General features: G+C 44.4%; 1 protein-coding gene across 1 annotated transcript in view; it reads right to left on the bottom strand.

Annotated features, from left to right (window-relative positions):
* PPP2R1B (protein phosphatase 2 scaffold subunit Abeta) overlaps positions 1-3,258 on the bottom strand; it is an 83,170-nt gene extending 79,912 nt beyond the window's left edge. The window contains 1 exon segment of the mRNA XM_077456933.1: positions 3,075-3,258. Coding sequence (XP_077313059.1) covers positions 3,075-3,152 — 78 coding nt within the window. The 5' untranslated portion in view covers positions 3,153-3,258.
* Positions 3,259-27,125: the final 23,867 nt, after the last annotated feature.

The following is a 27,125-nucleotide window of genomic DNA, read 5'->3' as shown; positions in this document are numbered from 1 at the left end:
ACTGGGGGGCAGGGGTAATTGGGGGGGTGATCGGGGGGTAAAGGGGGGGTGTGAGTGTGCCTGGCATGTTCTACTGTGTGTGTAGAGTGTTGGTGCAACTCACCGATCCGCTCTCCTCCGTGTCGGAACGAAAAATACCGACACGGAGGAGAGAATACATCACTTCCTCTCCTGTGTTTACATTACAGGAGAGGAAGTGATGTCACCGGGGATTTCTATTCGTCGGGAGCGATCGCGAGGGGGTGGCCATGAATGAATGGCCGCCCCCTCGTCCCGGATCGCTCCCGGACGAAAACCGACCGCCGCAGGCACCGGGCGGGGGCCCGATCGGGCCCACGACCCGCGGGAGGCAAGGGACGTACATGTATGTCCTTATGCCTGCCCGTGCCATTCTACCGACGTACATCGGCGTGCGGCGGTCGGCAACTGGTTAATGAATAAAAAAAAAAAACAGTAAAAAGTTAACCCAATTTTTTTTTTTTTGGTATAATGTGAAAGATTTTACGTTGCGAGAATTGTTATCTTCTTAGTCTAAGCAAAAAAAAATTTAAAATTGTGATTCTCATTTTGGCCAGAATCGTGCAGCTCTACTGACAGGCGAGTTTATAATGTTTATTTTCTCCTAAGGCCCCTTTCACACGGGGCGGATCAGTAATGATCCGCCCCGTGATGATCCGCTTGCTCAGCGGGGATGGCTCCGTTGTCCCCGCTGAGCTGGCGGATAACAGGGCGGTCCCGGCACGCTGTGCGGGGACCGCCCTGTCAGCTCTCCACTCTCCTCTATGGGGGATCGGATGAACACGGACCGTCTGTCCGTGTTCATCCGATCCGCTCTGCAGACGGATAGAAAAATAGGATTTTCCTCCATCTGCAGAATCGGACAATAGCGGAGGCGGACGATATCGGGTGTCAGCGGATGTTCATCTGCAGACACCCGCTATCCCATAGGGATGCATGTATGTCCGTATTTCATCCGCAAACGGATGGATGAAATACGGACATAATGTCCGCATGTGTGAAAGGGGCCTAAGCTGCATTTTTTTCAAAACCGTTTTGGTGAGTTTAAGTTTATTTTATTGGCCAGAATTTTTATAAATAAACACTGAAGAGCTAAAACATGCCCAGAGTTTGTGCGTTGAACAGTGTTCAGAGTTTTTTGTGGTCAGAATTCCCTCTCCTGAATGCGATTTTAGGGCGTTCAGAAAACAGCCTACAAACTCCCCTTGCTGATAAAACTGCTAGAAACTTCCATGTGTGCATGGTCACATAGGATTACAGGGGGGAGTTTAGGGACAGCAAAAAACGGCCAATCTCAAAAAAACGTGCGTTTAACAGCAGCTGTGTGCATGAGGCCTAGGGGTCCTTTCACACAGACGATCCGTTCAGGTCCACCTGTTTTCAGGCGGACCTGAACGGATAATCCATAGAGCGTTGGATGTCAGCGGTGACATGTCCAACATCCGAGCCGCTCCGATCCGAAAAAGTGTGAAGGAGGAAAAATCTATTTTTCCATCTGTCATTGGATGACAACGGACACTGCGGTCCGGCATCACCTGATCTCCCATAGGGGAGAGCGGCGCTGTGACAGGTCCGTCCCTGCGCAGTGACGGCCCTGTCCTCTGCCTGCTCTGCGGAGATGGCTCCGGTGATCCCCGCTGTGCATGCGGATATCCACTGGGCTGATCAGCACTGACCCGCCCCGTGTGAAAGGAGCCTCAGGCTTCATGTACACGGGACATTTTAAAGCCTCTCCTGAAGGATGGAAATTGGCAGCTAGTAAATGATGGTTAAAAATGTCTGCTGTTTGCGTTTAGAGGCATTAACCACTTCCTTGCCAGTTCACACATAATTATCATTACGTTATAAGGCCTTATCAATTTATTCACTTCCTGACCAGGCCATTTTTTGCCATACAGCACTACGTCACTTTGACAATTGCACGGTCATGTGACACAAACAATATTTTCCCCCCACAAATAGAGCTTTCTTGTGGTATTTGATCAACTCTGTGATTTTTATTTTTTGCTCTATAAACAAAATTTTTGAAAAAACAATATTTTTTAGTTTTTGCGATAATATCCCAAAAAATAAAAAATGTCTTCATCAGTTTAGGTCAATATGTATTCTTTTTACATATTTTTTTGTTAAAACGTTATAGCGTTAACAACATAGGGGCTATATTTATGCCATTTTTATTTTTTTATTTTTATATTGCGGTGATCAGCAAATTTTTTTTTTTTGCAGGACTGCGACGTTGCAGCGGACACTTTTTGGGGATCAGTCACATTTATACAACAATCAGTGCTAAAAATAGCCACCCATCACTGGCAGGGAAGGGGTTAAGTGTTCCCTAGGGAGGTGTTTCTAACTGTGGGGGGGGGGGAATGGGACTGTCTGGGAGTAGAGAGAGATGCTGTTTCTGATCACTAGGAACAGCAGATCTCTTTCTACTCCCCTGACAGAAAAGGGATTTGTTTACATTGACAGATACCCGTCCTCTCTGTGGAGCGATCGCGGGTGGCTGGTGGACATCGCCGCCGTCAGTTCCACGCAGCTATTGTACACCTATGGCGATTCGCACAGCCATGGCAGCTGGTCAGCAAGCGGTTAAAAACCCCTATAAACAAAAACGCAGCTAGACGCAAGTTACAGGCATTTCAAATGCCTCTGAAGGTCTTTTCTGAACGCATTTTTATTTTGCTTTCCAAACAATGCTTCTAACCTCACCTGCCTAGTAAGGAGCCTGTGTACATCTACTGATAGGATAACAGAGGGGAGAAAAAATCCCAACTTCTCCTAAACGCCCGCTTATCAGCAGGCCTAAGAATGAACAGCACCCAAAACGCGTTCTTACGCCGTTTCTGCTCCGTCCAGGCCTCACACAGCCCTCCACCCGCGCAGAGGGAGGCCGGCCTCACACACACGGTGTCCCGCTTAGTCCACAGCTGGAGGGTCACCACACTAGTAGCCGAGGGAGGGGTGCGTGTTGTGAGGGGGCTCCTCGCCTCGGAGACAGCCCGCATCCCCCGTACACGGAGCCCCCCTTCATTCATTCAGTAGCCTCCCCCCCTCACCTGCACATCCTCATTCCTCAGCTCGTCTATAAGAACCGCGATAGGATACAAAGAGTCGTCTCCGTCAGCTCCTGCCATTCTGACACCGGCTTCTGCTTCTCTCTCTTTCTCTTCGCCCACTTCACCAGGCCTGCTTCCGCCTCAGACACACACACAGGGAGCGGAGGAGGGGGGGCAGTTCCCGGAAGTGACGCAGCAGGCGTGGTTGGAATGCACAGGGAAGGTATAGGAATGCTGTGTACATGTGTAGACACGCCCACTGTGAGGCTGCAGCGCTTCACCAGTGCGGCGGATGAGTGGAGGAGTACTGCGCATGTGCAGAGCCCTGTGTGACCTATGCAGGCACTGAGCTGTGCTTGGTGTGTCAGTACTGACAGGGCTGGGATTTGGGTTATAGTTTGGGACTTGATAGGATTGTAAGTGAAAACTCCAGGATGTCTTGTATTAAAGTGAGAGTGCAAAGTTATCAGACAGCAGTCATAATTGCTGTAAAGACAAGTGTTGTATACATGGTGACAACATTAACCACATCTGGACCAAGCCTATTTTTGACATTTGTCTACAAGTTAAAATCAGTATTTTTTTTACTAAAAAATGACTTAGAACCCCCAAACATTATATATATATATATATATATATATATATATATATATATATATATATATATATATATATATATATATATATATATTCTATCTATCTATCTATCTATAGTGGTGTGAAAAAGTGTTTGCCCCCTTCCTCATTTCCTGTTCCTTTGCATGTTTGTCACACTTAAGTGTTTCGGAACATCAAACCAATTTAAACAATAGTCAAGGACAACACAAGTAAACACAAAATGCAATTTGTAAATGAAGGTGTTTATTATTAAAGGTGAAAAAAAATCCAAACCATCATGGCCCTGTGTGAAAAAGTGATTGCCCCCCTTGTTAAAACATACTATAACTGTGGTTGTCCACACCTGAGTTCAATTTCTCTAGCCACACCCAGGCCTGATTATTGCCACACCTGTTCACAATCAAGGCATCACTTAAATAGGAGCTGCTTGACACAGTAAGGTCCACCAGAAGATCCTTAAAAGCTACACATCATGCCGAGACCCAAAGAAATTCAGGAACAATTGAGAAAGAAAGTAATTGAGATCTATCAGTCTGGAAAGGGTTATAAAGCCATTTCCAAAGCTTTGGGAATCCAGCGAACCACGGTGAGAGCCATTATCCACAAATGGCGAAGACATGGAACAGTGGTGAACCTTCCCAGGAGTGGCCGGCCGCCCAAAATTACCCCAAGAGCGCAGCGACGACTCATCCAAGAGGTCACAAAAGACCCCACAACAACGTCCAAGGAATTGCAGGCCTCACTTGCCTCAGTTAAGGTCAGCGTTCATGCCTCCACCATCAGGAAAAGACTGGGCAAAAATGGCCTGCATGGCAGAGTTCCAAGGAGAAAACCACTGCTGAGCAAAAAGAACATCAAAGCTCGTCTCAATTTCTCCACAACACATCTTGATGATCCCCAAGACTTTTGGGACAACATTCTGTGGACCGATGAGACAAAAGTGGAACTCTTTGGAAGGTGTGTGTCCAAGTATATCTGGCGTAGAAGGAACACTGCATTTCATAAAAAGAACATTATACCAACAGTAAAATATGGTGGTGGTGGTGTGATGGTCTGGGGCTGTTTTGCTGCTTCAGGACCTGGAAGACTTGCCGTGATAAAAGGAACTATGAATTCTGCTGTCTACCAAGAGGTCCTGAAGGAGAATGTCCGACCATCTGTTCATGTACTCAAGCTGAAACGAACTTGGGTTCTGCAGCAGGACAATGATCCTAAACACACCAGCAAGTCCACCACCGAATGGCTGAAGAAAAACAAAATGAAGACTTTTGGAGTGGCCTAGCCAAAGTCCTGACCTGAATCCTATTGAGATGTTGTGGTATGACCTTAAAAAGGCCGTTCATGCTCGAAAACCCTCTAATGTAACTGAATTAGGACAATTCTGCAAAGATGAGTGGGCCAAAAGTTATCGCAAACGCTTGGTTGCAGTTGTTGCTGCTAAGGGTGGCCCAACCAGTTATTAGGTTTAGGGGGCAATCACTTTTTCACACAGGGCCATGATGGTTTGGATTTTTTTTCACCTTTAATAATAAACGCCTTCATTTACAAATTGCATTTTGTGTTTACTTGTGTTGTCCTTGACTATTGTTTAAATTGGTTTGATGTTCCGAAACACTTAAGTGTGACAAACATGCAAAGGAACAGGAAATGAGGAAGGGGGCAAACACTTTTTCACACCACTGTATCTATATATATATATATATATATATATTTTTTTTTTTTTAGCAAAGACTCTGGAGAATAAAATGGTATTTGTTGCAATACTTTATGTCACACCCTATTTGCGCAGCAGTCTTTCAAACGCATTTTTTTGGGGGGGAAAAATAAACTTTTTTAATTAAAAGATAAGAAAAAAGTAAAGTTAGCCCAATGTTTTCTATAATGTGAAAGATAATTTTACACAGAGTAAATTAATACCTAACATGTCATGCTTCAAAATTGCGCACACTCGTGGAACGGCGACAAACTTTGGTACTTAAAAATTTCCATAGGTGACGTTTACATTTTTTTACAGGTTACCAGTTTCTAATTACAGAGGAGGTCTTGGGCTAAAATTATTGCTCACACTCTATCAATCACAAAGCAATACGTCACATGTATGGTTTGAACACTGTTTACATATGTGGGCGCGACTTGCGTATGCGTTCACTCCTGTGCGCAAGCTTCGAGGGATGGGTCACTTTATTTTTTTTCCTTATTTATTTTACTTTATACTTTTTATTTTTAAACTGTCCCTTTAAAAAAAATATGTGATCACTTTTGTAATGGAAATTTGTAAGTTCTGAATATAATTGTATTCTATTTTATATGTATTGCACAATGCCCTCACTGTAGCCACGGCACTAACAATGTTTTCAGTACATGTTTTGCATTCTTTCAAGTCCTGATTAGAATTAGCCTGCCTATGTAACGCCCCTTGTTACCATAAACGTACAATTGTAATATTAATGTGATACCTATGTAATCATGTGTATAAAAACCTTCAAATGCGTAAAGGAGAACAGTTATTTGGAAAGATGATGAGTGTACTTTTTGTGTCTGTTCCCTACTGCAGTAGTTATTATTAATTTGGAACCACTAATCAATATGAGGATAGGAGTTGCCTATCTACAAAATATCAATTTCAGGTGGCGAGCTTTGCCAAGGACGGGTTTCCAGGTGACCCTGAGTATCCGAAATGAGGAGCTTGAGGCGATTCGGGAATTTCTGATACTCAGCCAGCTGAAGTAAGCCTTTTGCTTACATTTGAGTTATCAGACTTCCTTGATCGGTAAGGCATTTTCGGGACAAAGGGTACCTATTGTATTCCCCTTAATCGAACTGTATTGATTGTTGGTTATATGTTATGTTGTCACTGTCTACTGTCCATCGGAGTGTTAGAGATAAGAAAGGGAAGAATAGTGCTGTTCACAGGTATATGTAGTACATCTGCTAGATAAAGTAGTTTAGAGGCAAGAGGGTATAGGTACACGTAGAGAAGACTGGCCAGTCATTATGGGAATTAAATTAAGTAAGGGAATGAAGGTTAAGAGACCCTCAAAAATGCACAGCGCAAGAGGAGCGCTATATATGAACCGAAGGTGCGGTTCCACCTATACTGAGCCCCTACATTAATGGTTGAAGTGGACAGGGATCCACAATGGGTAACTGGGTTACCACCAAAGTCCACAGGGACTAAGAATCATGCAGCGTAAACAGCGTGAGCAGGATGGATCAAGGGTGACAATTAACACAAGACAGAAAGGGACATTTTGAAGTTAACCACTTCCCACCCGGCCAATGTACATATACGGCTGGGTGGGAGCTCTCTACTTCTGATAGGACGTTCAGGAACGTCCTTCAGAAGGAGGGGGATCGCGCGCGCACGTTCCCGCGCAGCGGCACGATCCCGATGTGCTCGTGTCACCCGGATACGGCGCATCTCGGATCGGCAGGAGGGCTCTGTGATTGGCCCTCCTGATCACATGATGGCCGTGTCCAATCACGGCTGTCATGTGATGTAAACAAACAGCCGGTTGCTAGGCAATCGGCTCCTCCTGTCCTCACACAGAAATCATCGCTGAGGAGAGGAGAGCAGATCGCTGCAGCCGGCTGGTGATCAGTGAGTATGAGCTGTTTTTACAGCTTTTTACTAACTGATCACCTGTCCAGAGTAATACACACATCACCACACAGTGTAAACACACATGTCACCAAATAAAAATGTCACCACACATGTCCCCAAAACACACATGTCCCCAAATAATAAAAAGACATGTCCCCAAATAAGAAAACACATGTCCCCCACATATGTCCCACTAAAATCACATGTTCCAATGATTATCTGCACACATATGTACGTGATCACCTGCACACATCTGTACATGATCATTTGCGTACATATGTCCGTGGTCACACAAACCAATTATTATACACTTGAATTAAATTTATGACAACATTTGATTTTATTGGATTTCTTTTAAAATAGAAAAAAGAAAATATCGTTTTTTTTCCAAATTTCTGCTTTTTTTGCGCTTATATCGCAAAAAATAAAAAATTGAGTCGTGAATAAATACCACCAAAATAAAGCTCTATTTGTGCGAACAAAATGATAAAAATTTAATTTGGGTACAGTGTAGCATGACCTCGCAATTGTCATTGAAAGTGCGAGAGCAATGAAAGCTGAAAATTGGGCTGGGAAGGAAGGGGGCGAAAGTGCCCTGTATTGTAGTGGTTAAGTTGTGGGATGAATTTAGAGTCAGGCACTGCAATTAGTAAAGTCAAGAAACAGAGAAATAAGAGTTAAAACAGAATACTTTACATGTTGTCAGAGAGGAAAGATGGGATGAGCACTATGGCTGCCCGTCTGATCATAGAAGGTACAGTATGTGAAGTATGGTATTACAATACATTGGATGCAAAGGATATCAGAACAAAATAAGGAAAGCATTAGTTAAGCATGGAAATATTAAAAAAAGTTAAAAGAAAGTGAGAGAATGATATGCATGTGTTGTGTACAAATGGGAACAATTTAAGCGATTTTAGAGAGATATTTGTGTATGTGTGTGAATGCTGGAACCTTTAGTTCTATTGCTTGTGTGCTTCATGTACGCAAATGTGACCACCTCCTTTGTGCTCTCATGAAAGAATGTAGCTGGGATGAGAGGTCGGTGATAAGTTGGAAGGACACCATGCCAATTTCAGTTTTTTAGACAAAACATTTATAACAAAATGTGCCGGGTTACCGAATCTAATGATAAACAATGTGATCACAATTATTTTTGAATTTGTTTTCCAAACATGGTAAATTGAATATCCTTTGATAATGGAAACAGTGCATTTTAAAAAAGAAAATTGAGTAAAATTAAGTAATATGTCCCCCTTTAAGGACATTTATCTGTGCATATACAGTGGTGTGAAAAAGTGTTTGCCCCCTTCCTCATTTCCTGTTCCTTTGCATGTTTGTCACACTTAAGTGTTTCGGAACATCAAACCAATTTAAACAATAGTCAAGGACAACACAAGTAAACACAAAATGCAATTTGTAAATGAAGGTGTTTATTATTAAAGGTGAAAAAAAATCCAAACCATCATGGCCCTGTGTGAAAAAGTGATTGCCCCCCTTGTTAAAACATACTATAACTGTGGTTGTCCACACCTGAGTTCAATTTCTCTAGCCACACCCAGGCCTGATTATTGCCACACCTGTTCACAATCAAGGCATCACTTAAATAGGAGCTGCTTGACACAGTAAGGTCCACCAGAAGATCCTTAAAAGCTACACATCATGCCGAGACCCAAAGAAATTCAGGAACAATTGAGAAAGAAAGTAATTGAGATCTATCAGTCTGGAAAGGGTTATAAAGCCATTTCCAAAGCTTTGGGAATCCAGCGAACCACAGTGAGAGCCATTATCCACAAATGGCGAAGACATGGAACAGTGGTGAACCTTCCCAGGAGTGGCCGGCCGCCAAAAATTACCCCAAGAGCGCAGCGACGACTCATCCAAGAGGTCACAAAAGACCCCACAACAACGTCCAAGGAACTGCAGGCCTCACTTGCCTCAGTTAAGGTCAGCGTTCATGCCTCCACCATCAGGAAAAGACTGGGCAAAAATGGCCTGCATGGCAGAGTTCCAAGGAGAAAACCACTGCTGAGCAAAAAGAACATCAAAGCTCGCCTCAATTTCTCCACAACACATCTTGATGATCCCCAAGACTTTTGGGACAACATTCTGTGGACCGATGAGACAAAAGTGGAACTCTTTGGAAGGTGTGTGTCCAAGTATATCTGGCGTAGAAGGAACACTGCATTTCATAAAAAGAACATTATACCAACAGTAAAATATGGTGGTGGTAGTGTGATGGTCTGGGGCTGTTTTGCTGCTTCAGGACCTGGAAGACTTGCCGTGATAAAAGGAACTATGAATTCTGCTGTCTACCAAGAGATCCTGAAGGAGAATGTCCGACCATCTGTTCGTGTACTCAAGCTGAAACGAACTTGGGTTCTGCAGCAGGACAATGATCCTAAACACACCAGCAAGTCCACCACCGAATGGCTGAAGAAAAACAAAATGAAGACTTTGGAGTGGGCTAGCCAAAGTCCTGACCTGAATCCTATTGAGATGTTGTGGTATGACCTTAAAAAGGCCGTTCATGCTCGAAAACCCTGTAATGTAACTGAATTAGGACAATTCTGCAAAGATGAGTGGGCCAAAATTCCTCCAGGACGCTGTAAAAGCCTCATTGCACGTTATCGCAAAAGCTTGGTTGCAGTTGTTGCTGCTAAGGGTGGCCCAACCAGTTATTAGGTTTAGGGGGCAATCACTTTTTCACACAGGGCCATGATGGTTTGGATTTTTTTTCACCTTTAATAATAAACACCTTCATTTACAAATTGCATTTTGTGTTTACTTGTGTTGCCCTTGACTATTGTTTAAATTGGTTTGATGTTCCGAAACACTTAAGTGTGACAAACATGCAAAGGAACAGGAAATGAGGAAGGGGCAAACACTTTTTCACACCACTGTATATTAGTGTGTGATATTGAAATTATCATATGAGTATTCATTTCTATGTAGCACTAACCCCCGAAGGACCTGCTAAATTTTTTTGGGATTACCAATTACCTCCTCCAGCTCGTACTCATCCTTGTCTAGGGGTTCCCAGGGTTGATAACCCAGTAACCGTAGAGACCAACACTTGAATTCCTTGTTAGGATTTTTATTTTGCATAAAACAGTTGAACAAACTCAGTCTCTAAGTTGGGAATAGAGGGTATCAGAGTAAAGTTTAGCTCAGGTGCTTGGAGCTGCTGACTTCAATAAAAGTCTCTCTCTCTGTACACAATCCAGGGAACAGCCACTCGCAACTGGATTCTTTAAATGTTGGATAAATCCTTAAGTTTGGGTTTAGCAGCCAACAGGTAATTCTAGCTTTTCAAAGTCTCTCACGCAGACTTAGTTGTAAACTTATTTACAACTGGAAGGGTAGAAGTAGGAACCTTTCTTACCGTACCAGAATCTTTCAGCCGGTTCCGGAGATACTGTAAGAATTGTGGATTCAATCAATGTCCATGGCAGCTCAGCTTCCAGGCTCTTACTGAGCAGCCAACCTTGTGCTTGGCTCTCTTACTGAAGAGTCCTCCTCTAGTCGCGTGTAGAGTTGGTAGGCCTCTCCAAACTCGAGACAGCACCGGAACACCTTAGAATCCTCCTTCCAGTTACTGTGCCTCGAACTAGCCAGTTCTGAGGCTCGGAAACTGATGGATCTGCACCCCAGGCCACGAAGGCCCCTGGGGGCTGGTCAGGAGGACCAGGACCACGGAGTCAGCAACAACTTCTGCACCGGAACCCAGAACCACGTGACTTCAGCACCTTAATTACCCATTCCTGGATTACGCAGTGAGACAAACGCGTCCACTAATCGGCTCTGAGATAGAGATTGGTACCCAATGCGTCCAATCAGACTGCGTTCTGTACAACCCCACCTATGATCAGGCAGAACTTCTATACAGCCCAGCCAAACTGATGCCAAAGTACAATTTAGCACAATTAACCCAAAAACTTACTACAGTTTTGGGCAAAAATACATAGCGCGTACTCATTAGTAGTACCGGCGCTACACACTCCCCTCGGTCATTGAGATGATGTCCTCATCGTCTCGCTAAGGAGAAAAACGTCCTAACACTACAAAAATGTTGTTAAGCACCTGAGCTTTTGGAGGTGTTGGGATAGGGAAAAAAAGTGAAAAAAGTAATAACAGGTCTAAGATTCTCTACAGTAAAACATTTCACATCAACAGAATGTACACATACCACCCAATCCTATCTATCAACACCACCCACTCTCCGGCAGCTTGACATACGATCTCAGTGAATCCTGAAAAAAGAAACACAACAGCAATACGAACACATTACACTATTTGTTAGAAAGCAGAATTCTATCCCAGACTCAATAGAATTCTCTTTTCTAAGTCTAAAACTTTTTCTTTTGCCTAAAACGACTAAGTGCTTTAATCTGTCTTTTCTTAAAACAAAAGAACCACTGTGTTTTGCGCCAACCCACACCACCTAGTGGTCAGAGCCGCTGTAACTGTCTATATATAATATACAGCAGAATTAAAAAACAGCATAATTAATATACAGCAGAATTAAAAAAACATACCATATAAAAATATACTATACATATACAATATACGGCAGAATTAAAAAACATACTATATAAAAATATACTATGCATCTACAATATACTAAACCTAGTATTGACAAGATATCTTCTCTATTAAAGAAGAGGATATGTAGAGGTGGTTGTCCATATAAAAATGGCAGGGATGAGGAACAAGGAAATTACTTCTCACTAGTATATGTATTACTTATTTATATATTAAATTACATCTCACTAGTTTTATATATATATTATTACTGTATTTATTCGGCATATAACACTCACTTTTTCACCATGAAAATCGGGTGCAAATAGCATGTGCGTGTTATATGCCAATACTTACATTTTAGCTCCCTCGGAGGGGACAGGGAGGGGGCGGGACGAGTGCCATCTGATTACATACAGTGAGAATCTCCTGTTTACTTGGCGGCCTCTGTAATAGGAAGTCCCGTCTCCTGGGCTGCATTTGGACCACTGTCTATTTTCACTGTATGTAATCTGTCAGCGCTCGTCCCTCCCCCCTCCCTGTCCCCTCTAAGCTGCAGATGGGCATCAAGTAGGCTGCACTGATAGCAATGATGAGGCTGCTGCATTGATGGCAATGATGAGGCTGCTGCATTGATGGCAATGATGAGGCTGCTGCATTAAAGGCAATGGTGAGGTTGTATTGATGGCACTTGTGAGGCTGCAGATGGGCATTGATCAGGCTGCATTGATGGCAATGGTGAGGCTGCAGATGGGCACTGACCCTTATTTTGCTTCAAAGTTCCTTATTTAAAATTTTTAGTTTTTTTCCTGAAACTTCCCTCTTAAAATGAATGTGCGTGTTATACGCCTGTGCATGTTATACGCTGATAAATACGGTATATATTAAATTTATATATATATATATATATATATATATAATTACTTTATATTAAATTATACAGTATATTATATTATAAGCTTTATGGTCAGGCAGCCGTGTACCTGATCGACGGCGTCCCGGCGGGCGGCGGCCATTCCAGTATTCAAAAGCCATGTCTCCTCCTCGTCTGTGATAGGCGGAACACTCGATTTCCCAGCATTCAGTGTTCCGCCTATCACAGACATCCGCACATCCTCCTAACACAGACGAGGATGAGAGGATGTCCGTGATAGGCTGAACACTGCCTGCTGTGAAATTGAGTGTTCCGCCTATCACAGACGAGGAGGCGCGGCTTTTGAACACTGCAATGTCCACCGTCTGTCTGCATGACACGCTGATCAGATAGGCAGATGGCGCTTTGCGGTTAGTGTGTTAGTGGTGGTTATGGTTAGGGGTAGTGTTAGTTAGTGGTGGTAGTGTTATGGTGCCAACTTGCCAAGTCATTGCAAGTCATATAGCCCAAGTCAAAGTCAAGTCGCAAGTCCTCAAACAGGTGACTCAAGTCTGACTTAAGTCAAGTCATGTGACTCAAGTCCTCCACCTCTGCTGATTGGCTCCGAGATAGAGATTGGTACCCAATGTGTCCAACCAGACTGCGTTCTAAAGCCCCTCACAGGTATACAACCCCACCTATGATCAGGCAGAACTTCTATACAGCCCAGCCAAACTGATGCCAATGTACAATTTAGCACAATTAACCCCAAAACTTACTACAGTTTTCGGCAAAAACTACATTTTAATACATAGCACGTACTCATTAGGAGTACCGGCGCTACATCTAATATGAGTTTAACAATTTTATTAATAAATATAGATATATTGAAACTGCTTTAGACAACCTTTGGTTGGAAATTAAATCCAGGTTAATGGGGAAATTGGTAAAATGGGATTCGTTTAGAATAAGATAACAATTTTGTAATTTTACATTTATTGAGTGGAAAGAAAAAAACATTAAGATGAGGTTGTTAATTGGAATAAAGCTGCCATAATGTTTAACAAAGCCAAGATGGATGGGATTAAAAGTTTTTTTACAAAAATTAAATCTTAAAGTCTGATAATAACTCGATGTGCGGTCCATGATGTGAGAGCAGAGGCGGCTCTAGACTTTGTGAGGCCTTAGGCAAAACTTAGACATGAGGCCCCATTCACGCCCATAATGGGAAAAATATTATAAAAACGATAAAAATGAACTGTATAAATGTGCATATATTAACTTAAATTCTATGAACTATGAATTTACAGTTTCTATAAATTTCTCTAACCAATTATTCTAATGATACAGGAGACAGTCAGAGACTGTGCAGACAATGCTCCAGGAGACGGTCAGAGACTGTGCAGACAATGATACAGGGGATGGTCAGACTGTCTGGCCATGATACAGGAGATGGTCAAAGACTGTGTAGACAATGATACAGGAAATGGTCAGAGATTGTGTGGACAATGATACAGGAGACGGTCAGAGACTGTGCAGCCATGATAACAACAGAATGAGCATAATTGATAACTTAACAGTCTAATGCTTCTTCATCGTCAGCAGGTTTATGGAGAGGGTAACACTGCTGTATTACTTAACTGTAATAGAGAAGGTGGTACTGGTAAACCATTCTGGGTGTACTGTCTGGCAGAGGAATATGAATGACAAAAATATCTGCACAGAATTATAAATCTTTTGGTAGAGTAAACATTTCACATATGTGTGTGAATAGATGTTTGCCTGGCGTTAATTTTGAAAGCAGAATGAGCAAGATAAGCAGCAAGATAAATAATTAAAATAAAAAATAAAATAAGCCCTCCAGTTTGAACGACAGCCTGTCTCATTAAATGGCATTCAACTGAAATGTACATGCCCTCAGCCTGTCATTCAACAAGTGGTGGCTGGTGCTCAAAATTTTTGGGGGGGTGCAAGCAAACTGTGCCATCAATTGCAGCCACTGTGCCATCAATTGTTGCCACGGTGCCATCAAACGCAGCCACTGTGCCCATCAAACGCAGCCACTGTGCCCATCAAACGCAGCCACTGTGCCCATCAAACGCAGCCACTTTGCCCATCAATTGCTGCCACTGTGCCCATCAATTGCTGCCACTGTGCCCATCAAACAAAGCCACTGTGCCCATCAAACAAAGCCACTGTGCCATCAAAAGCTACTAAAGTCCAAAGAGAATAAGAGAACCAACCTTCAGTATGGTGGAACTATTTTAATCCTATTGATCCAGGCAAACCAAAACCTCAGTAAAGCAGATGACAAGTTATTTTTACAATGTGGGAAAATAAAACTGTACATGATACATGAACTATTATTAATTTGAGAAAAGAAGCACTTTGCCATGAATGAAGAAGCCCCTCCAAGAATTCATAATATGACTTAAAGCCGGGTTCCACCCTAAAGTGGAACCTCCGCTGATCGGAACCCTCCCCCCCTCCGGTGTCACAATTGGCACCTTTCAGGGGGGAGGGGGGTGGAGATACCTGTCAAAGACAGGTATTTACACCCACTTCGGGGCATAGACTCCCGTGGGAGTCTACGCCATTTCCTGTCCCTGCGCGCTGTCTGCTGGGACACACACGGGTCTCAGAGACAGCGCGTAGAATTCCTATTGCGCTGCGCGACTCGCGCATGCGCAGTAGGGAACTGGGAAGTGAAGCTGATTCGCTTCACTTCCTGATTCCCTCACCTAGAATGGTGGCGGCAGCAGCAGACGAGAGCCGAGCGATCGATCGGCCTCGGCTGCCGGGATCGCTGGAACCCGGGACAGGTGAGTGTCCATTTATTAAAAGTCAGCAGCTGTAGTATTTATAGCTGCTGGCTTTTAATATTTTTTTTGTAGGTGGAATCCCTCTTTAAAGCCCATGCAGAGATAATATGGTCTTTGACTTGGGGGTGCATTGTTGTAGTAATAAATATATATATATAAAATATTGTGCTTTCGACAAGTCAATGCTGTATTCTAACAAATTCTGACATTACATTGGAGCAAGTACAATTTACATATTATATATATATATATATATATATATATATATATATATATATATATATATATATATATATGAATTAAAATTTATATATATATATACATATATATATATATATATATATATAAATAAATAATAGTAGTGCTTTATATAATATATATATATATATATATATACAGAGGCGGCTCTTTAATTAGGCAAATTAGGCGATTGCCTTAGGCCTCGCCCACAGAAAGGGCCTCGCCGTTGCGCAATTGCCTAATTTGCCTTTCAGGTGTTGTGCTGTTGTTGTGTACAATGTGGGGCACTGGGACTCGCAAGTGGTGGGGTGAGTGGGCGGCGGGCACGCTGCACACAGCTGCGGTGTAGAGTGAGCTGATCCACCGCCGCGCTCCGCGGTGGTGGACGAGTAGGGGGGATAAAACTAATGTGCACAGTCGCTCGACATCATGGTGGTGGATGGTGTGGGCATGGTCATGCTGCCTGCGTCCAATAGCAGGCTCGACTGCTGCAGCGCCGTCCTTCGAGTCCTAGCCCTTCCCCTAAAGTCGGCGACGGCGGCCCCAGTGCATGGCGGGAATTGTAGTTCTCCCACAGAGCACAGGCACACAGACTTCAACATGGCCGTCTGGTGCCTGTGCTCTGCAGAGACTACAACTCCCAGAGTGCACTGCAGGGCAGAGAGAGAACATTGTGTGTTGCTTCTCTGAGTCCTGCTACCAAAGTCACCAAGGCGAGGAGCAGGAGCAGGTAGTGTCTATAACTGTAATATATATATAATTTATATATATATATATATATATATATATATATATATATATATATATATATATATATATATATATATATATATATATATATTTATTTATATAAATATATTTATATAAATATATATATATTTATTTATTTATTTATTATGTAAATTGTACTTGCTTCAATGTAATGTCAAGTTAGAATATAGCATTTACTTAGCCAAAAGCACGATATTATATATATATATATGCACTATAATATATATATATATATATATATATATATATATATATATATATATATATATATATATATATATATATATATATATTATATAAAGCACTACTATTATTTATTTATATATATATATATATATATATATATGTATATATATATATAAATTTTAATTCATATATATATATATATATATATATATATATATATATATATATATATATATATATATATATATATAATATGTAAATTGTACTTGCTCCAATGTAATGTCAGAATTTGTTAGAATACAGCATTGACTTGTCGAAAGCACAATATTTTATATATATATATTTATTACTACAACAATGCACCCCCAAGTCAAAGACCATATTATCTCTGCATGGGCTTTAAAGAGGGATTCCACCTACAAAAAAAATATTAAAAGCCAGCAGCTATAAATACTACAGCTGCTGACTTTTAATAAATGGACACTCACCTGTCCCGGGTTCCAGCGATCCCGGCAGCCGAGGCCGATCGATCGCTCGGCTCTCGTCTGCTGCTGCCGCCACCATTCTAGGTGAGGGAATCAGGAAGTGAAGCGAATCAGCTTCACTTCCCAGTTCCCTACTGCGCATGCGCGAGTCGCGCAGCGCAATAGGAATTCTACGCGCTGTCTCTGAGACCCGTGTGTGTCCCAGCAGACAGCGCGCAGGGACAGGAAATGGCGTAGACTCCCACGGGAGTCTATGCCCCGAAGTGGGTGTAAATACCTGTCTTTGACAGGTATCTCCACCCCCCTCCCCCCTGAAAGGTGCCAATTGTGACACCGGAGGGGGGGAGGGTTCCGATCAGCGGAGGTTCCACTTTAGGGTGGAACCCGGCTTTAAGTCATATTATGAATTCTTGGAGGGGCTTCTTCATTCATGGCAAAGTGCTTCTTTTCTCAAATTAATAATAGTTCATGTATCATGTACAGTTTTATTTTCCCACATTGTAAAAATAACTTGTCATCTGCTTTACTGAGGTTTTGGTTTGCCTGGATCAATAGGATTAAAATAGTTCCACCATACTGAAGGTTGGTTCTCTTATTCTCTTTGGACTTTAGTAGCTTTTGATGGCACAGTGGCTTTGTTTGATGGGCACAGTGGCTTTGTTTGATGGGCACAGTGGCAGCAATTGATGGGCACAGTGGCAGCAATTGATGGGCAAAGTGGCTGCGTTTGATGGGCACAGTGGCTGCGTTTGATGGGCACAGTGGCTGCGTTTGATGGGCACAGTGGCTGCGTTTGATGGCACCGTGGCAACAATTGATGGCACAGTGGCTGCAATTGATGGCACAGTTTGCTTGCACCCCCCCAAAAATTTTGAGCACCAGCCACCACTTGTTGAATGACAGGCTGAGGGCATGTACATTTCAGTTGAATGCCATTTAATGAGACAGGCTGTCGTTCAAACTGGAGGGCTTATTTTATTTTTTATTTTAATTATTTATCTTGCTGCTTATCTTGCTCATTCTGCTTTCAAAATTAACGCCAGGCAAACATCTATTCACACACATATGTGAAATGTTTACTCTACCAAAAGATTTATAATTCTGTGCAGATATTTTTGTCATTCATATTCCTCTGCCAGACAGTACACCCAGAATGGTTTACCAGTACCACCTTCTCTATTACAGTTAAGTAATACAGCAGTGTTACCCTCTCCATAAACCTGCTGACGATGAAGAAGCATTAGACTGTTAAGTTATCAATTATGCTCATTCTGTTGTTATCATGGCTGCACAGTCTCTGACCGTCTCCTGTATCATTGTCCACACAATCTCTGACCATTTCCTGTATCATTGTCTACACAGTCTTTGACCATCTCCTGTATCATGGCCAGACAGTCTGACCATCCCCTGTATCATTGTCTGCACAGTCTCTGACCGTCTCCTGGAGCATTGTCTGCACAGTCTCTGACTGTCTCCTGTATCATTAGAATAATTGGTTAGAGAAATTTATAGAAACTGTAAATTCATAGTTCATAGAATTTAAGTTAATATATGCACATTTATACAGTTCATTTTTATCGTTTTTATAATATTTTTCCCATTATGGGCGTGAATGGGGCCTCATGTCTAAGTTTTGCCTAAGGCCTCACAAAGTCTAGAGCCGCCTCTGTATATATATATATATATATATATATATATATATATATATATATATATATATATATATATTATAGTGCATATATATATATATAATATCGTGCTTTTGGCTAAGTAAATGCTATATTCTAACTTGACATTACATTGAAGCAAGTACAATTTACATAATAAATAAATAAATAAATATATATATATTTATATAAATATATTTATATAAATAAATATATATATATATATATATATATATATATATATATATATATATATATATATATATATAAATTATATATATATTACAGTTATAGACACTACCTGCTCCTGCTCCTCGCCTTGGTGACTTTGGTAGCAGGACTCAGAGAAGCAACACACAATGTTCTCTCTCTGCCCTGCAGTGCACTCTGGGAGTTGTAGTCTCTGCAGAGCACAGGCACCAGACGGCCATGTTGAAGTCTGTGTGCCTGTGCTCTGTGGGAGAACTACAATTCCCGCCATGCACTGGGGCCGCCGTCGCCGACTTTAGGGGAAGGGCTAGGACTCGAAGGACGGCGCTGCAGCAGTCGAGCCTGCTATTGGACGCAGGCAGCATGACCATGCCCACACCATCCACCACCATGATGTCGAGCGACTGTGCACATTAGTTTTATCCCCCCTACTCGTCCACCACCGCGGAGCGCGGCGGTGGATCAGCTCACTCTACACCGCAGCTGTGTGCAGCGTGCCCGCCGCCCACTCACCCCACCACTTGCGAGTCCCAGTGCCCCACATTGTACACAACAACAGCACAACACCTGAAAGGCAAATTAGGCAATTGCGCAACGGCGAGGCCCTTTCTGTGGGCGAGGCCTAAGGCAATCGCCTAATTTGCCTAATTAAAGAGCCGCCTCTGTGTGAGAGTAATAATAAAATTTAAATACAACAGACCCATCACATCAAGTCCACACACCCTGTTAGGATAGATGCTGCCTGCAGCCAGTTCTTTTATAGTTTTTGGATGTGGTTGAGTGCTTTCTGGTCCATCATACATATTGTTGGTCCTTTTGTTTTTATGTATTTTTATTTTTGAAATCCAAAGAAGAATGTGTGGATTGTGAAATGATGTGCCCCTTTTCCTTGTAAGTGCAGTGGGTATAAGTAGAAGAATATTTTGGATTAATGGACATCTCTGCATGACCGCAGGGTATTGTTATCATTTATTATAATATTGCCAGGAAAAAAGTTGTCTTTTTGAAACATGAAACTGGAGTTCTTACACAAACAGCATGATAGAAAACAAGCCATTGTAATATATTTATGCAAGCTTTACCCAGTAATGAAGGGTTTCCCCAGACATATCAGAGTTGTAACTTTATGCAAAGGTGCTATTAGACAAAGTTACAGACATTATTTTGGTCAAATATTATTTTTTAATGGTCCGACATTCTGCACAGCAAATATATACCGTATATACTCGAGTATAGGCCGACCCGAATATAAGCCGAGGCCCCCAATTTACCCCCAAAAAACTGGAAAACTTATTGACTCGTGTATAAGCCGAGGGTGAGACATGGCTGTCCATCCCTGTGTGTCCGTCCATCCCTGTGTGTGTGTCCGTCCATCCATCCCTGTGTGTGTGTCCATCCATCCATCCATCCCTGTGTGTGTGTCCGTCCATCCATCCCTGTGTGTGTATCCATCCATCCATCCATCCCTGTGTGTGTGTGTGTATTCATCCATCCATCCATCCCTGTGTGTGTGTGTGTGTGTGTGTATCTATCCATCCATCCATCCCTGTGTGTGTGTGTGTGTGTGTGTGTGTGTGTGTGTGTGTGTGTATCCATCCATCCATCCATCCCTGTGTGTGTGTGTGTGTGTGTGTGTGTGTGTGTGTGTGTCCGTGCAGCCTTGTGTGTGTGTGTGTGTGTGTGTGTGTGTGTGTGTGTGTGTGTGTGTCCGTGCAGCCTTGTGTGTGTGTCCAGCCTACCTGTGTCCCAAGCCTCCGTCCCGAGCCGCCGTCGTCCCGAGCCTCCTCCGTCCCGTGCCGTGCCTCCTCCGTCCCGTGCCTCCTCCGTCCCGTGCCGTGCCTCCTCCGTCCCGTGCCGTGCCTCCTCCGTGCCGTGCCGTGCCTCCTCCGTCCCGTGCCTCCTCCGTCCCGTGCCGTGCCGATGGATCGCCGCTCTTCTCGGCGGCCATTCTACAATTCAAAATTCCGCCTCCGCCTGTGATAGGCGGAACACTCAATTTCCCAGCAGCCTGTGTTCCGCCTATCACGGACATCCTCTCATACTCGTCCGTAGTATGAGAATGAGCGGATGTCCGTGATAGGCGGAACACTGACTGCTGGGAAATTCAGTGTTCTGCCTATCACAGGCGGAGGCGGAGAAGGAGGCGCGGCTTTTGAATTTTAATGTCCGCCGTCTGTCTGCTCGATACGCTGATCGAGCAGTCAGACAGCGGTGACTCGAGTATAAGCCGAGGGGGCACTTTCAGCCTCAAAAAAGAGGCTGAAAATCTCGGCTTATACTCGAGTATATACGGTATGTTAAAGAGGAAGTAAACCCTTCCAAACAACTTGGACCTACAGGTAAGCCTAGATTAAGGCTTAGGCCGCGTACACACGGGCGGACTGTTCGCTCAACTTTGTCCGCTGAACAGTGTTTCAGCGGACAGTCCGCCCGTGTGTGGGCTTTCAGCGGACAGTTTCAGCGGACAGTTTGACGGACAAAGTCTTTCGGAAATTCCGAAAAACTGTCTGCTGAAACTTTGTTTGAGCGAACAGTCCGCCCGTGTGTAGGCTACTTTCGAAATGAGCAAACTGTTCCCGCTCGGAGGAAAGTCCGCTCATTTCGAGCGCGTGTGAAGGTAGGCGGGGCCCGCGACGGAGACGTTGCGGGCTCCGCCGCCTGGAATGGACTTAAAGGGGAACCCCAACGCCGAAAAAAATCGGCGTGGGGTCCCCCCAAAGTCCACAACAGACCCTTGTCCAAGCACGCTACCCGGCCGGCCAGGAAAGGGGGGCGAGCGAGCGCGCCCCCCCTCCTGAGCCGTACCAGGCAGCGTGCCCTCAACATGGGGGGTGCCTTGGGGAAGGGGGGGCCGCGCGGCCCCCCCACCCCAAAGCACCTTGTCCCCATGTTGATGAGGACAAGGGCCTCTTCCCGACAACCCTGGCCGTTGGTTGTCGGGGTCTGCGGGCGGGGGGCTTATCGGAATCCGGGAGCCCCCTTTAATAAGGGGGCCCCCGGATACCGGCCCCCCACCCTATGTGAATGAGTATGGGGTACAATGTACCCCTACCCATTCACCTGTAAAATAAAAGTACCCCAAAAAAAAACACAACACACGAGAAAAAATATTTTATTGCACAGCTCCGGGGGTCTTCCGTCTTCGGGGTCTTCTCGCCGGACTCCTCCGCTATCTTCGTGTAGCTCTTTTGCTAGCGGAGGAGTCCGGCTTTCTTCCTCCCCGCCGCCGGCCTCTTCTCCCGACTTCGGGGGTCTTGTCCCCCTCTTCGGTTCTTCTGCCGGGCCACCGCGCCTTCTTGTAGCTCTTTTGCAGGCGGTGGCCCGGTCTTCTGTCGCCGCTGTCGCCGTCGCCGCCTTCCGTTCTTCTTCTTCTTCTTGTTCTTCTTCTTCTTCTCCAGGAGATGTTGACACGACGCTCTCTCCGGCCGGAATGCCAGAGCCGCCCTGCGCTGCCACTTATATAGTGACAATGGGGCGGTGTCACATGGTATATGTCACATGGGTTGGTCACATGGGTTGATGTCACATGGTGACCCCGCCCCCTTACGATGTCATAGTCCCCATGTGACATCAACCCATGTGACCAACCCATGTGACATATACCATGTGACACCGCCCCATTGGCACTATATAAGTGGCAGCACAGCGCGGCTCTGGCATTCCGGCCGGAGAGAGCGACGAGTCAACATCTCCTGGAGAAGAAGAAGAAGAACAAGAAGAAGAAGAAGAACGGAAGGCGGCGACGGCGACAGCGGCGACAGAAGACCGGGCCACCGCCTGCAAAAGAGCTATAAGAAGGCGCGGTGGCCCGGCAGAAGAACCGAAGAGGGGGACAAGACCCCCGAAGTCGGAAGAAGAGGCCGGCGGCGGGGAGGAAGAAAGCCGGACTCCTCCGCTAGCAAAAGAGCTACAAGAAGATAGCGGAGGAGTCCGACGAGAAGACCCCCGAAGACGGAAGACCCCTGGAGCTGTGCAATAAAATATTTTAACCCTGTGTTGTGTTTTTTTTGTACTTTTTTTCACAGGTGAATGGGTAGGGGTACATTGTACCCCATACTCATTCACATAGGGTGGGGGGCCGGTATCCGGGGGCCCCCTTCTTAAAGGGGGCTCCCGGATTCCGATAAGCCCCCCGCCCGCAGACCCCGACAACCAACGGCCAGGGTTGTCGGGAAGAGGCCCTTGTCCTCATCAACATGGGGACAAGGTGCTTTGGGGTGGGGGGGCCGCGCGGCCCCCCCTTCCCCAAGGCACCCCCCATGTTGAGGGCACGCGGCCTGGTACGGCTCAGGGGGGGGGGCGCGCTCGCTCGCCCCCCCTTTCCTGGCCGGCCGGGTAGCGTGCTCGGACAAGGGTCTGTTGTGGACTTTGGGGGAACCCCCACGCTGATTTTTTTCGGCGTTGGGTGTCCCTTTAAGTCCATTCCAGGCGGCGGTGCCCGCGACGTCTCCTTCGCGGGCCCCGCCTACCTGTACACGCGTTTGAAATGGGCGGACTTGCCTCCGCCTTACGTGGGCGAGTCCGTTCATTTCAAAAGTTGAGCGAACTGTTTGGCAAACAGTTCGCTGAAACAGTCCGCTCAAAAAGTGCCGTGTGTGGGCAAGTCCGCTCATGCAAATTTTGAGCGGACTGTTGCGGCAACTGTTTGACGAACAAAGTTTCAGCGAATAGTCCCCGCGTGTGTACGCGGCCTTACCTGTAGGTCCAAGCAATATCTCCTAAACCTATATGGTTTAGGAGATATTTGCCCGAAAATGGGCACCGCTGTCTACGGCGCATGCGCCGTAGACAGCGGCGCGCAGGCGCACTAAATGCGGCAAAACCATGAATGGATTTGCCTAATTTGTCGACTCCCGTGCGCATGCGCGGGAGTGACGTCATCGCGGCTTCGCCGAGTGGCAGCGGCGGAGCTGCGAGACGCGACTCCCGTGCGCATGCGCGGGAGTGACGTCATCGCGGCTTCGCCGCTGTGATTCGTCGGAGCTGCGAGACGCCACCAGCAACATGGATGCGGCGGACTACAGGGATCAGCGGCGACTTCGCTGGCTCCTGTGTCAGGTAAGTGACACATAATGAGCTACTATGCGATGCATAGTAGTCCATTATGCTTTACCTTTGCAGGGAAAAAAAGAGGAAGTAAACCCATCAGGGTTTACTTCCTCTTTAAATGAATGGTGTAGAAATCAGCTTCTGTGAGCCCAGTGCAGGACAGACTCCCAGAAGACCAGAGTATTTAATTTTTTTGTATAATTATTCCTGGTTATATTGAGGATGGCAATACCCATACTGAGTATGCAGTTTATCACCCAGAAGGATACTCTGTATTCAGAGTCATTGGATCCTTTTTCCCCAGCTCAAGAAGCAGAGCTCCATATTTTAGCAAAGCCTGTGAGCTATAAACAGAGTATATTTATATAGATAGTCGAGATATAGAGAGCTTTTGGTTCCATTTGAAGGGCCAGAAGTTTGTTTTTACTTTGGCAGGTAAACCAATCAAGCATGCTAAGTTAATTTGATCGGCTGTTTTCAGCCTTACAGGTTCTTGCTGGGGTAGCCATACTGACATTAAAACTCGCATATGGAAGCAGACCAGGTGACTAAGGATGCTGCATTTACAGCCCCGGACACTTGCTGGGTCTGTGCAACTCACAGATTCCACCCTAGTTCTGGCCCAGTATAGCTGGGATTATTAATTCAACTTTAAGGACCCCAGAACAAGAAGAACAAGTGGTCCGCAGGGGGCAACTTACGAAACAAGACTTTGGAAAAGGTGATAATTTATGTCTGCCAGCCACTCTTTTCTCTCCAGCTTGACACATGGACCGTGTCATCAGTCACAAGTAGTTACGGCTGCCTTAGTAAATGACCATGGGATAGAGCCAGGGTTCACCACAGTTGTTTTTATAACATACCACTTCTTGTTTTACCTATTACCAAAGGTGTTCCCAAAAGCTGAACATCCCTTCCAGAGATAACAAAAAGATATTTTCAGATGCCCAAGTCAAGATCTTACGAGTATGCATTTTGTTTGTATGGACATGTTTTCTGGATGTCCAGTGGCAAATGCTACTGCAAAGGCCCCAGTAAAAAGTGTTATCAGAAGTAGTTTGTAAGTACAGAATGCAGAATCTACAGAGAGTAACAATAGAAATAATTTTTATAGGAGAGTCCTTACTAGATGTTTTGAGGTCTTATTTTTTACACCCCCTACTGTCTACAATGTAGTGGACAAAGTAGAGTCAGCCCTTGTACACATGGTCGGAGAATCTGTCGGAATGAGTCTTATCGGACCGCGTCGTGAGATAATCCGACTGTGTGTGGTATGCATCGGACTAATTCCGTCCGAATCTCTGTCCGATCCAAATTTCCAACATGTTGGAAAGATTTCCCGACCAACTGGGCCGGACGGACCTAATCCGATCATGTGTAGAGCATTTTCATCGGACCAAGTGCCACGCATGCTCACATTCAAATTCCGACACGGAAGTGCTCGTTCAGGTAAAACTACTGCTCGTAAGCGATATAGCACATTCGTCACGCTGCAATGTTAAAAAATCAGTCATCAAGCGCATTCTCTTGATCTTTAACAATGCTGCAAGAACCAACTTCTTTTGATGCTCATAGTCACACACACTTCTCCCGAACGGATTTCATTACTCTTTTTTAACCATTTCAGCAATACAATTTTAGTTTAAGTCACATCTACACATTGTTTGTTATTTTTTTTATTTTTTTGGATGTTTTTTTTTTGGGGGGGGGGATTCCCTAAAAAACTCCTTTAAAGACACTGGTCATTTCTCCTTTTTTGAACTTTTTATTTTTGGGTGTAAACTTATAACAACAACATTATTGTATTTTTTTATTATATTTTTTAATCTACAGGAGGTTGTTTAGTGTTGGTACCCCTTGTTATTTATTTTACTTTGTATTTTGGAAATGTACCTGCCTGCTCAAAAATAAACTCTACTTTTTGAAGGAAAACACATTACACAAGTATTTCATCAAACAAAAATAAAATGTATTTTTTTTGCTTGAAAAGAAAACTAGGAACGCAGCACTGGAGAAACTTCTTAACTTTGGTGCAGCCTTTGGCCCCCAGGGCAGACATGACTAAATGAGATATAAAAAAATTGGTGGCCTGAGGAGTAGATATCTCAGGGAGAGAGGTCTGCTCCTGAAGTCCTCGAGAGCAGGAAATTCAGATGCCCAGCATGGTGATCTTGAAGAGGCTGCATCTTCTGGCACACCAGACTCATCCCAGGCCATCACTCTCTGGTCTTCCTTTGGGACTTCCCACCAGGCATCCTTCCAGGCTGTGGCTGGGCTCCTCTAGCTGGGGCAGGAGGAGGAGGGCGTTGTTGGACCTCCTGGCTGCCACTTGCCACAGCCTCCCCCTGACTGAGGTCTTCCTGTGTATGAAAAGGGGACATAGTTTTAGTTTTTTGATCATCAATCACAACATTTTGTGCTCCTGGCTTTTGCTATTTGACTGTTACCAAATAGAACAGACTATCATTCTGACACCAGCATTTTTCTTTCCCGTCCCAATCATTTTTGGTCACTATTGTCTATTGAGATGTAAACCACTTGGAGAAATCTCAACTTACTGATCAATAAGAACATCTAATCTAGTTAACATCATTAAATGTAACACAAGAAATATGTTCAACAATGCAATACCTGTCTCAAGCTGGGCCCCACCACATGGTGCTGCCTGGAAGGCCCAGGTTGGTCATCAGAAGCCTCAGCTGGGGGTGAAGGATGCCTTGGAGGAAGCATGGAGAGTGGTGGCCTGAGTGGTGGCCTGGGTACCCCCTGGTCTAACAGAAAATGCAGCCTGTCAAAGTGCACCATCCTGGGGTAGTAAACAGCATCTGGATCTCCTGCTCTCAAGGACTCCAGGTGCTTCTTCCACTCCCTGAAATATGTAAGCTTCATGGTCACAATTTTGCGATTCAGATATGCCATGTCTGCCGTGGGGACCCTGATCTGCACCAAAGCAAGCAGTTTCTCCAGTGCTGCGTTCCTCTTGGATCTGTCATAATAAAATTTGTTGTGGAACTGCCACAGG

This window comes from Lithobates pipiens, unplaced genomic scaffold (assembly GCF_037356315.1).
Source record: "Lithobates pipiens isolate NorthernLeopardFrog02 unplaced genomic scaffold, aLitPip1_a1.2 Scaffold_27, whole genome shotgun sequence".
NCBI lineage: Eukaryota > Metazoa > Chordata > Amphibia > Anura > Ranidae > Lithobates > Lithobates pipiens.
Note: the sequence above shows the minus strand (reverse complement) of the source record. Positions and strands in the feature narration are given on the sequence as shown.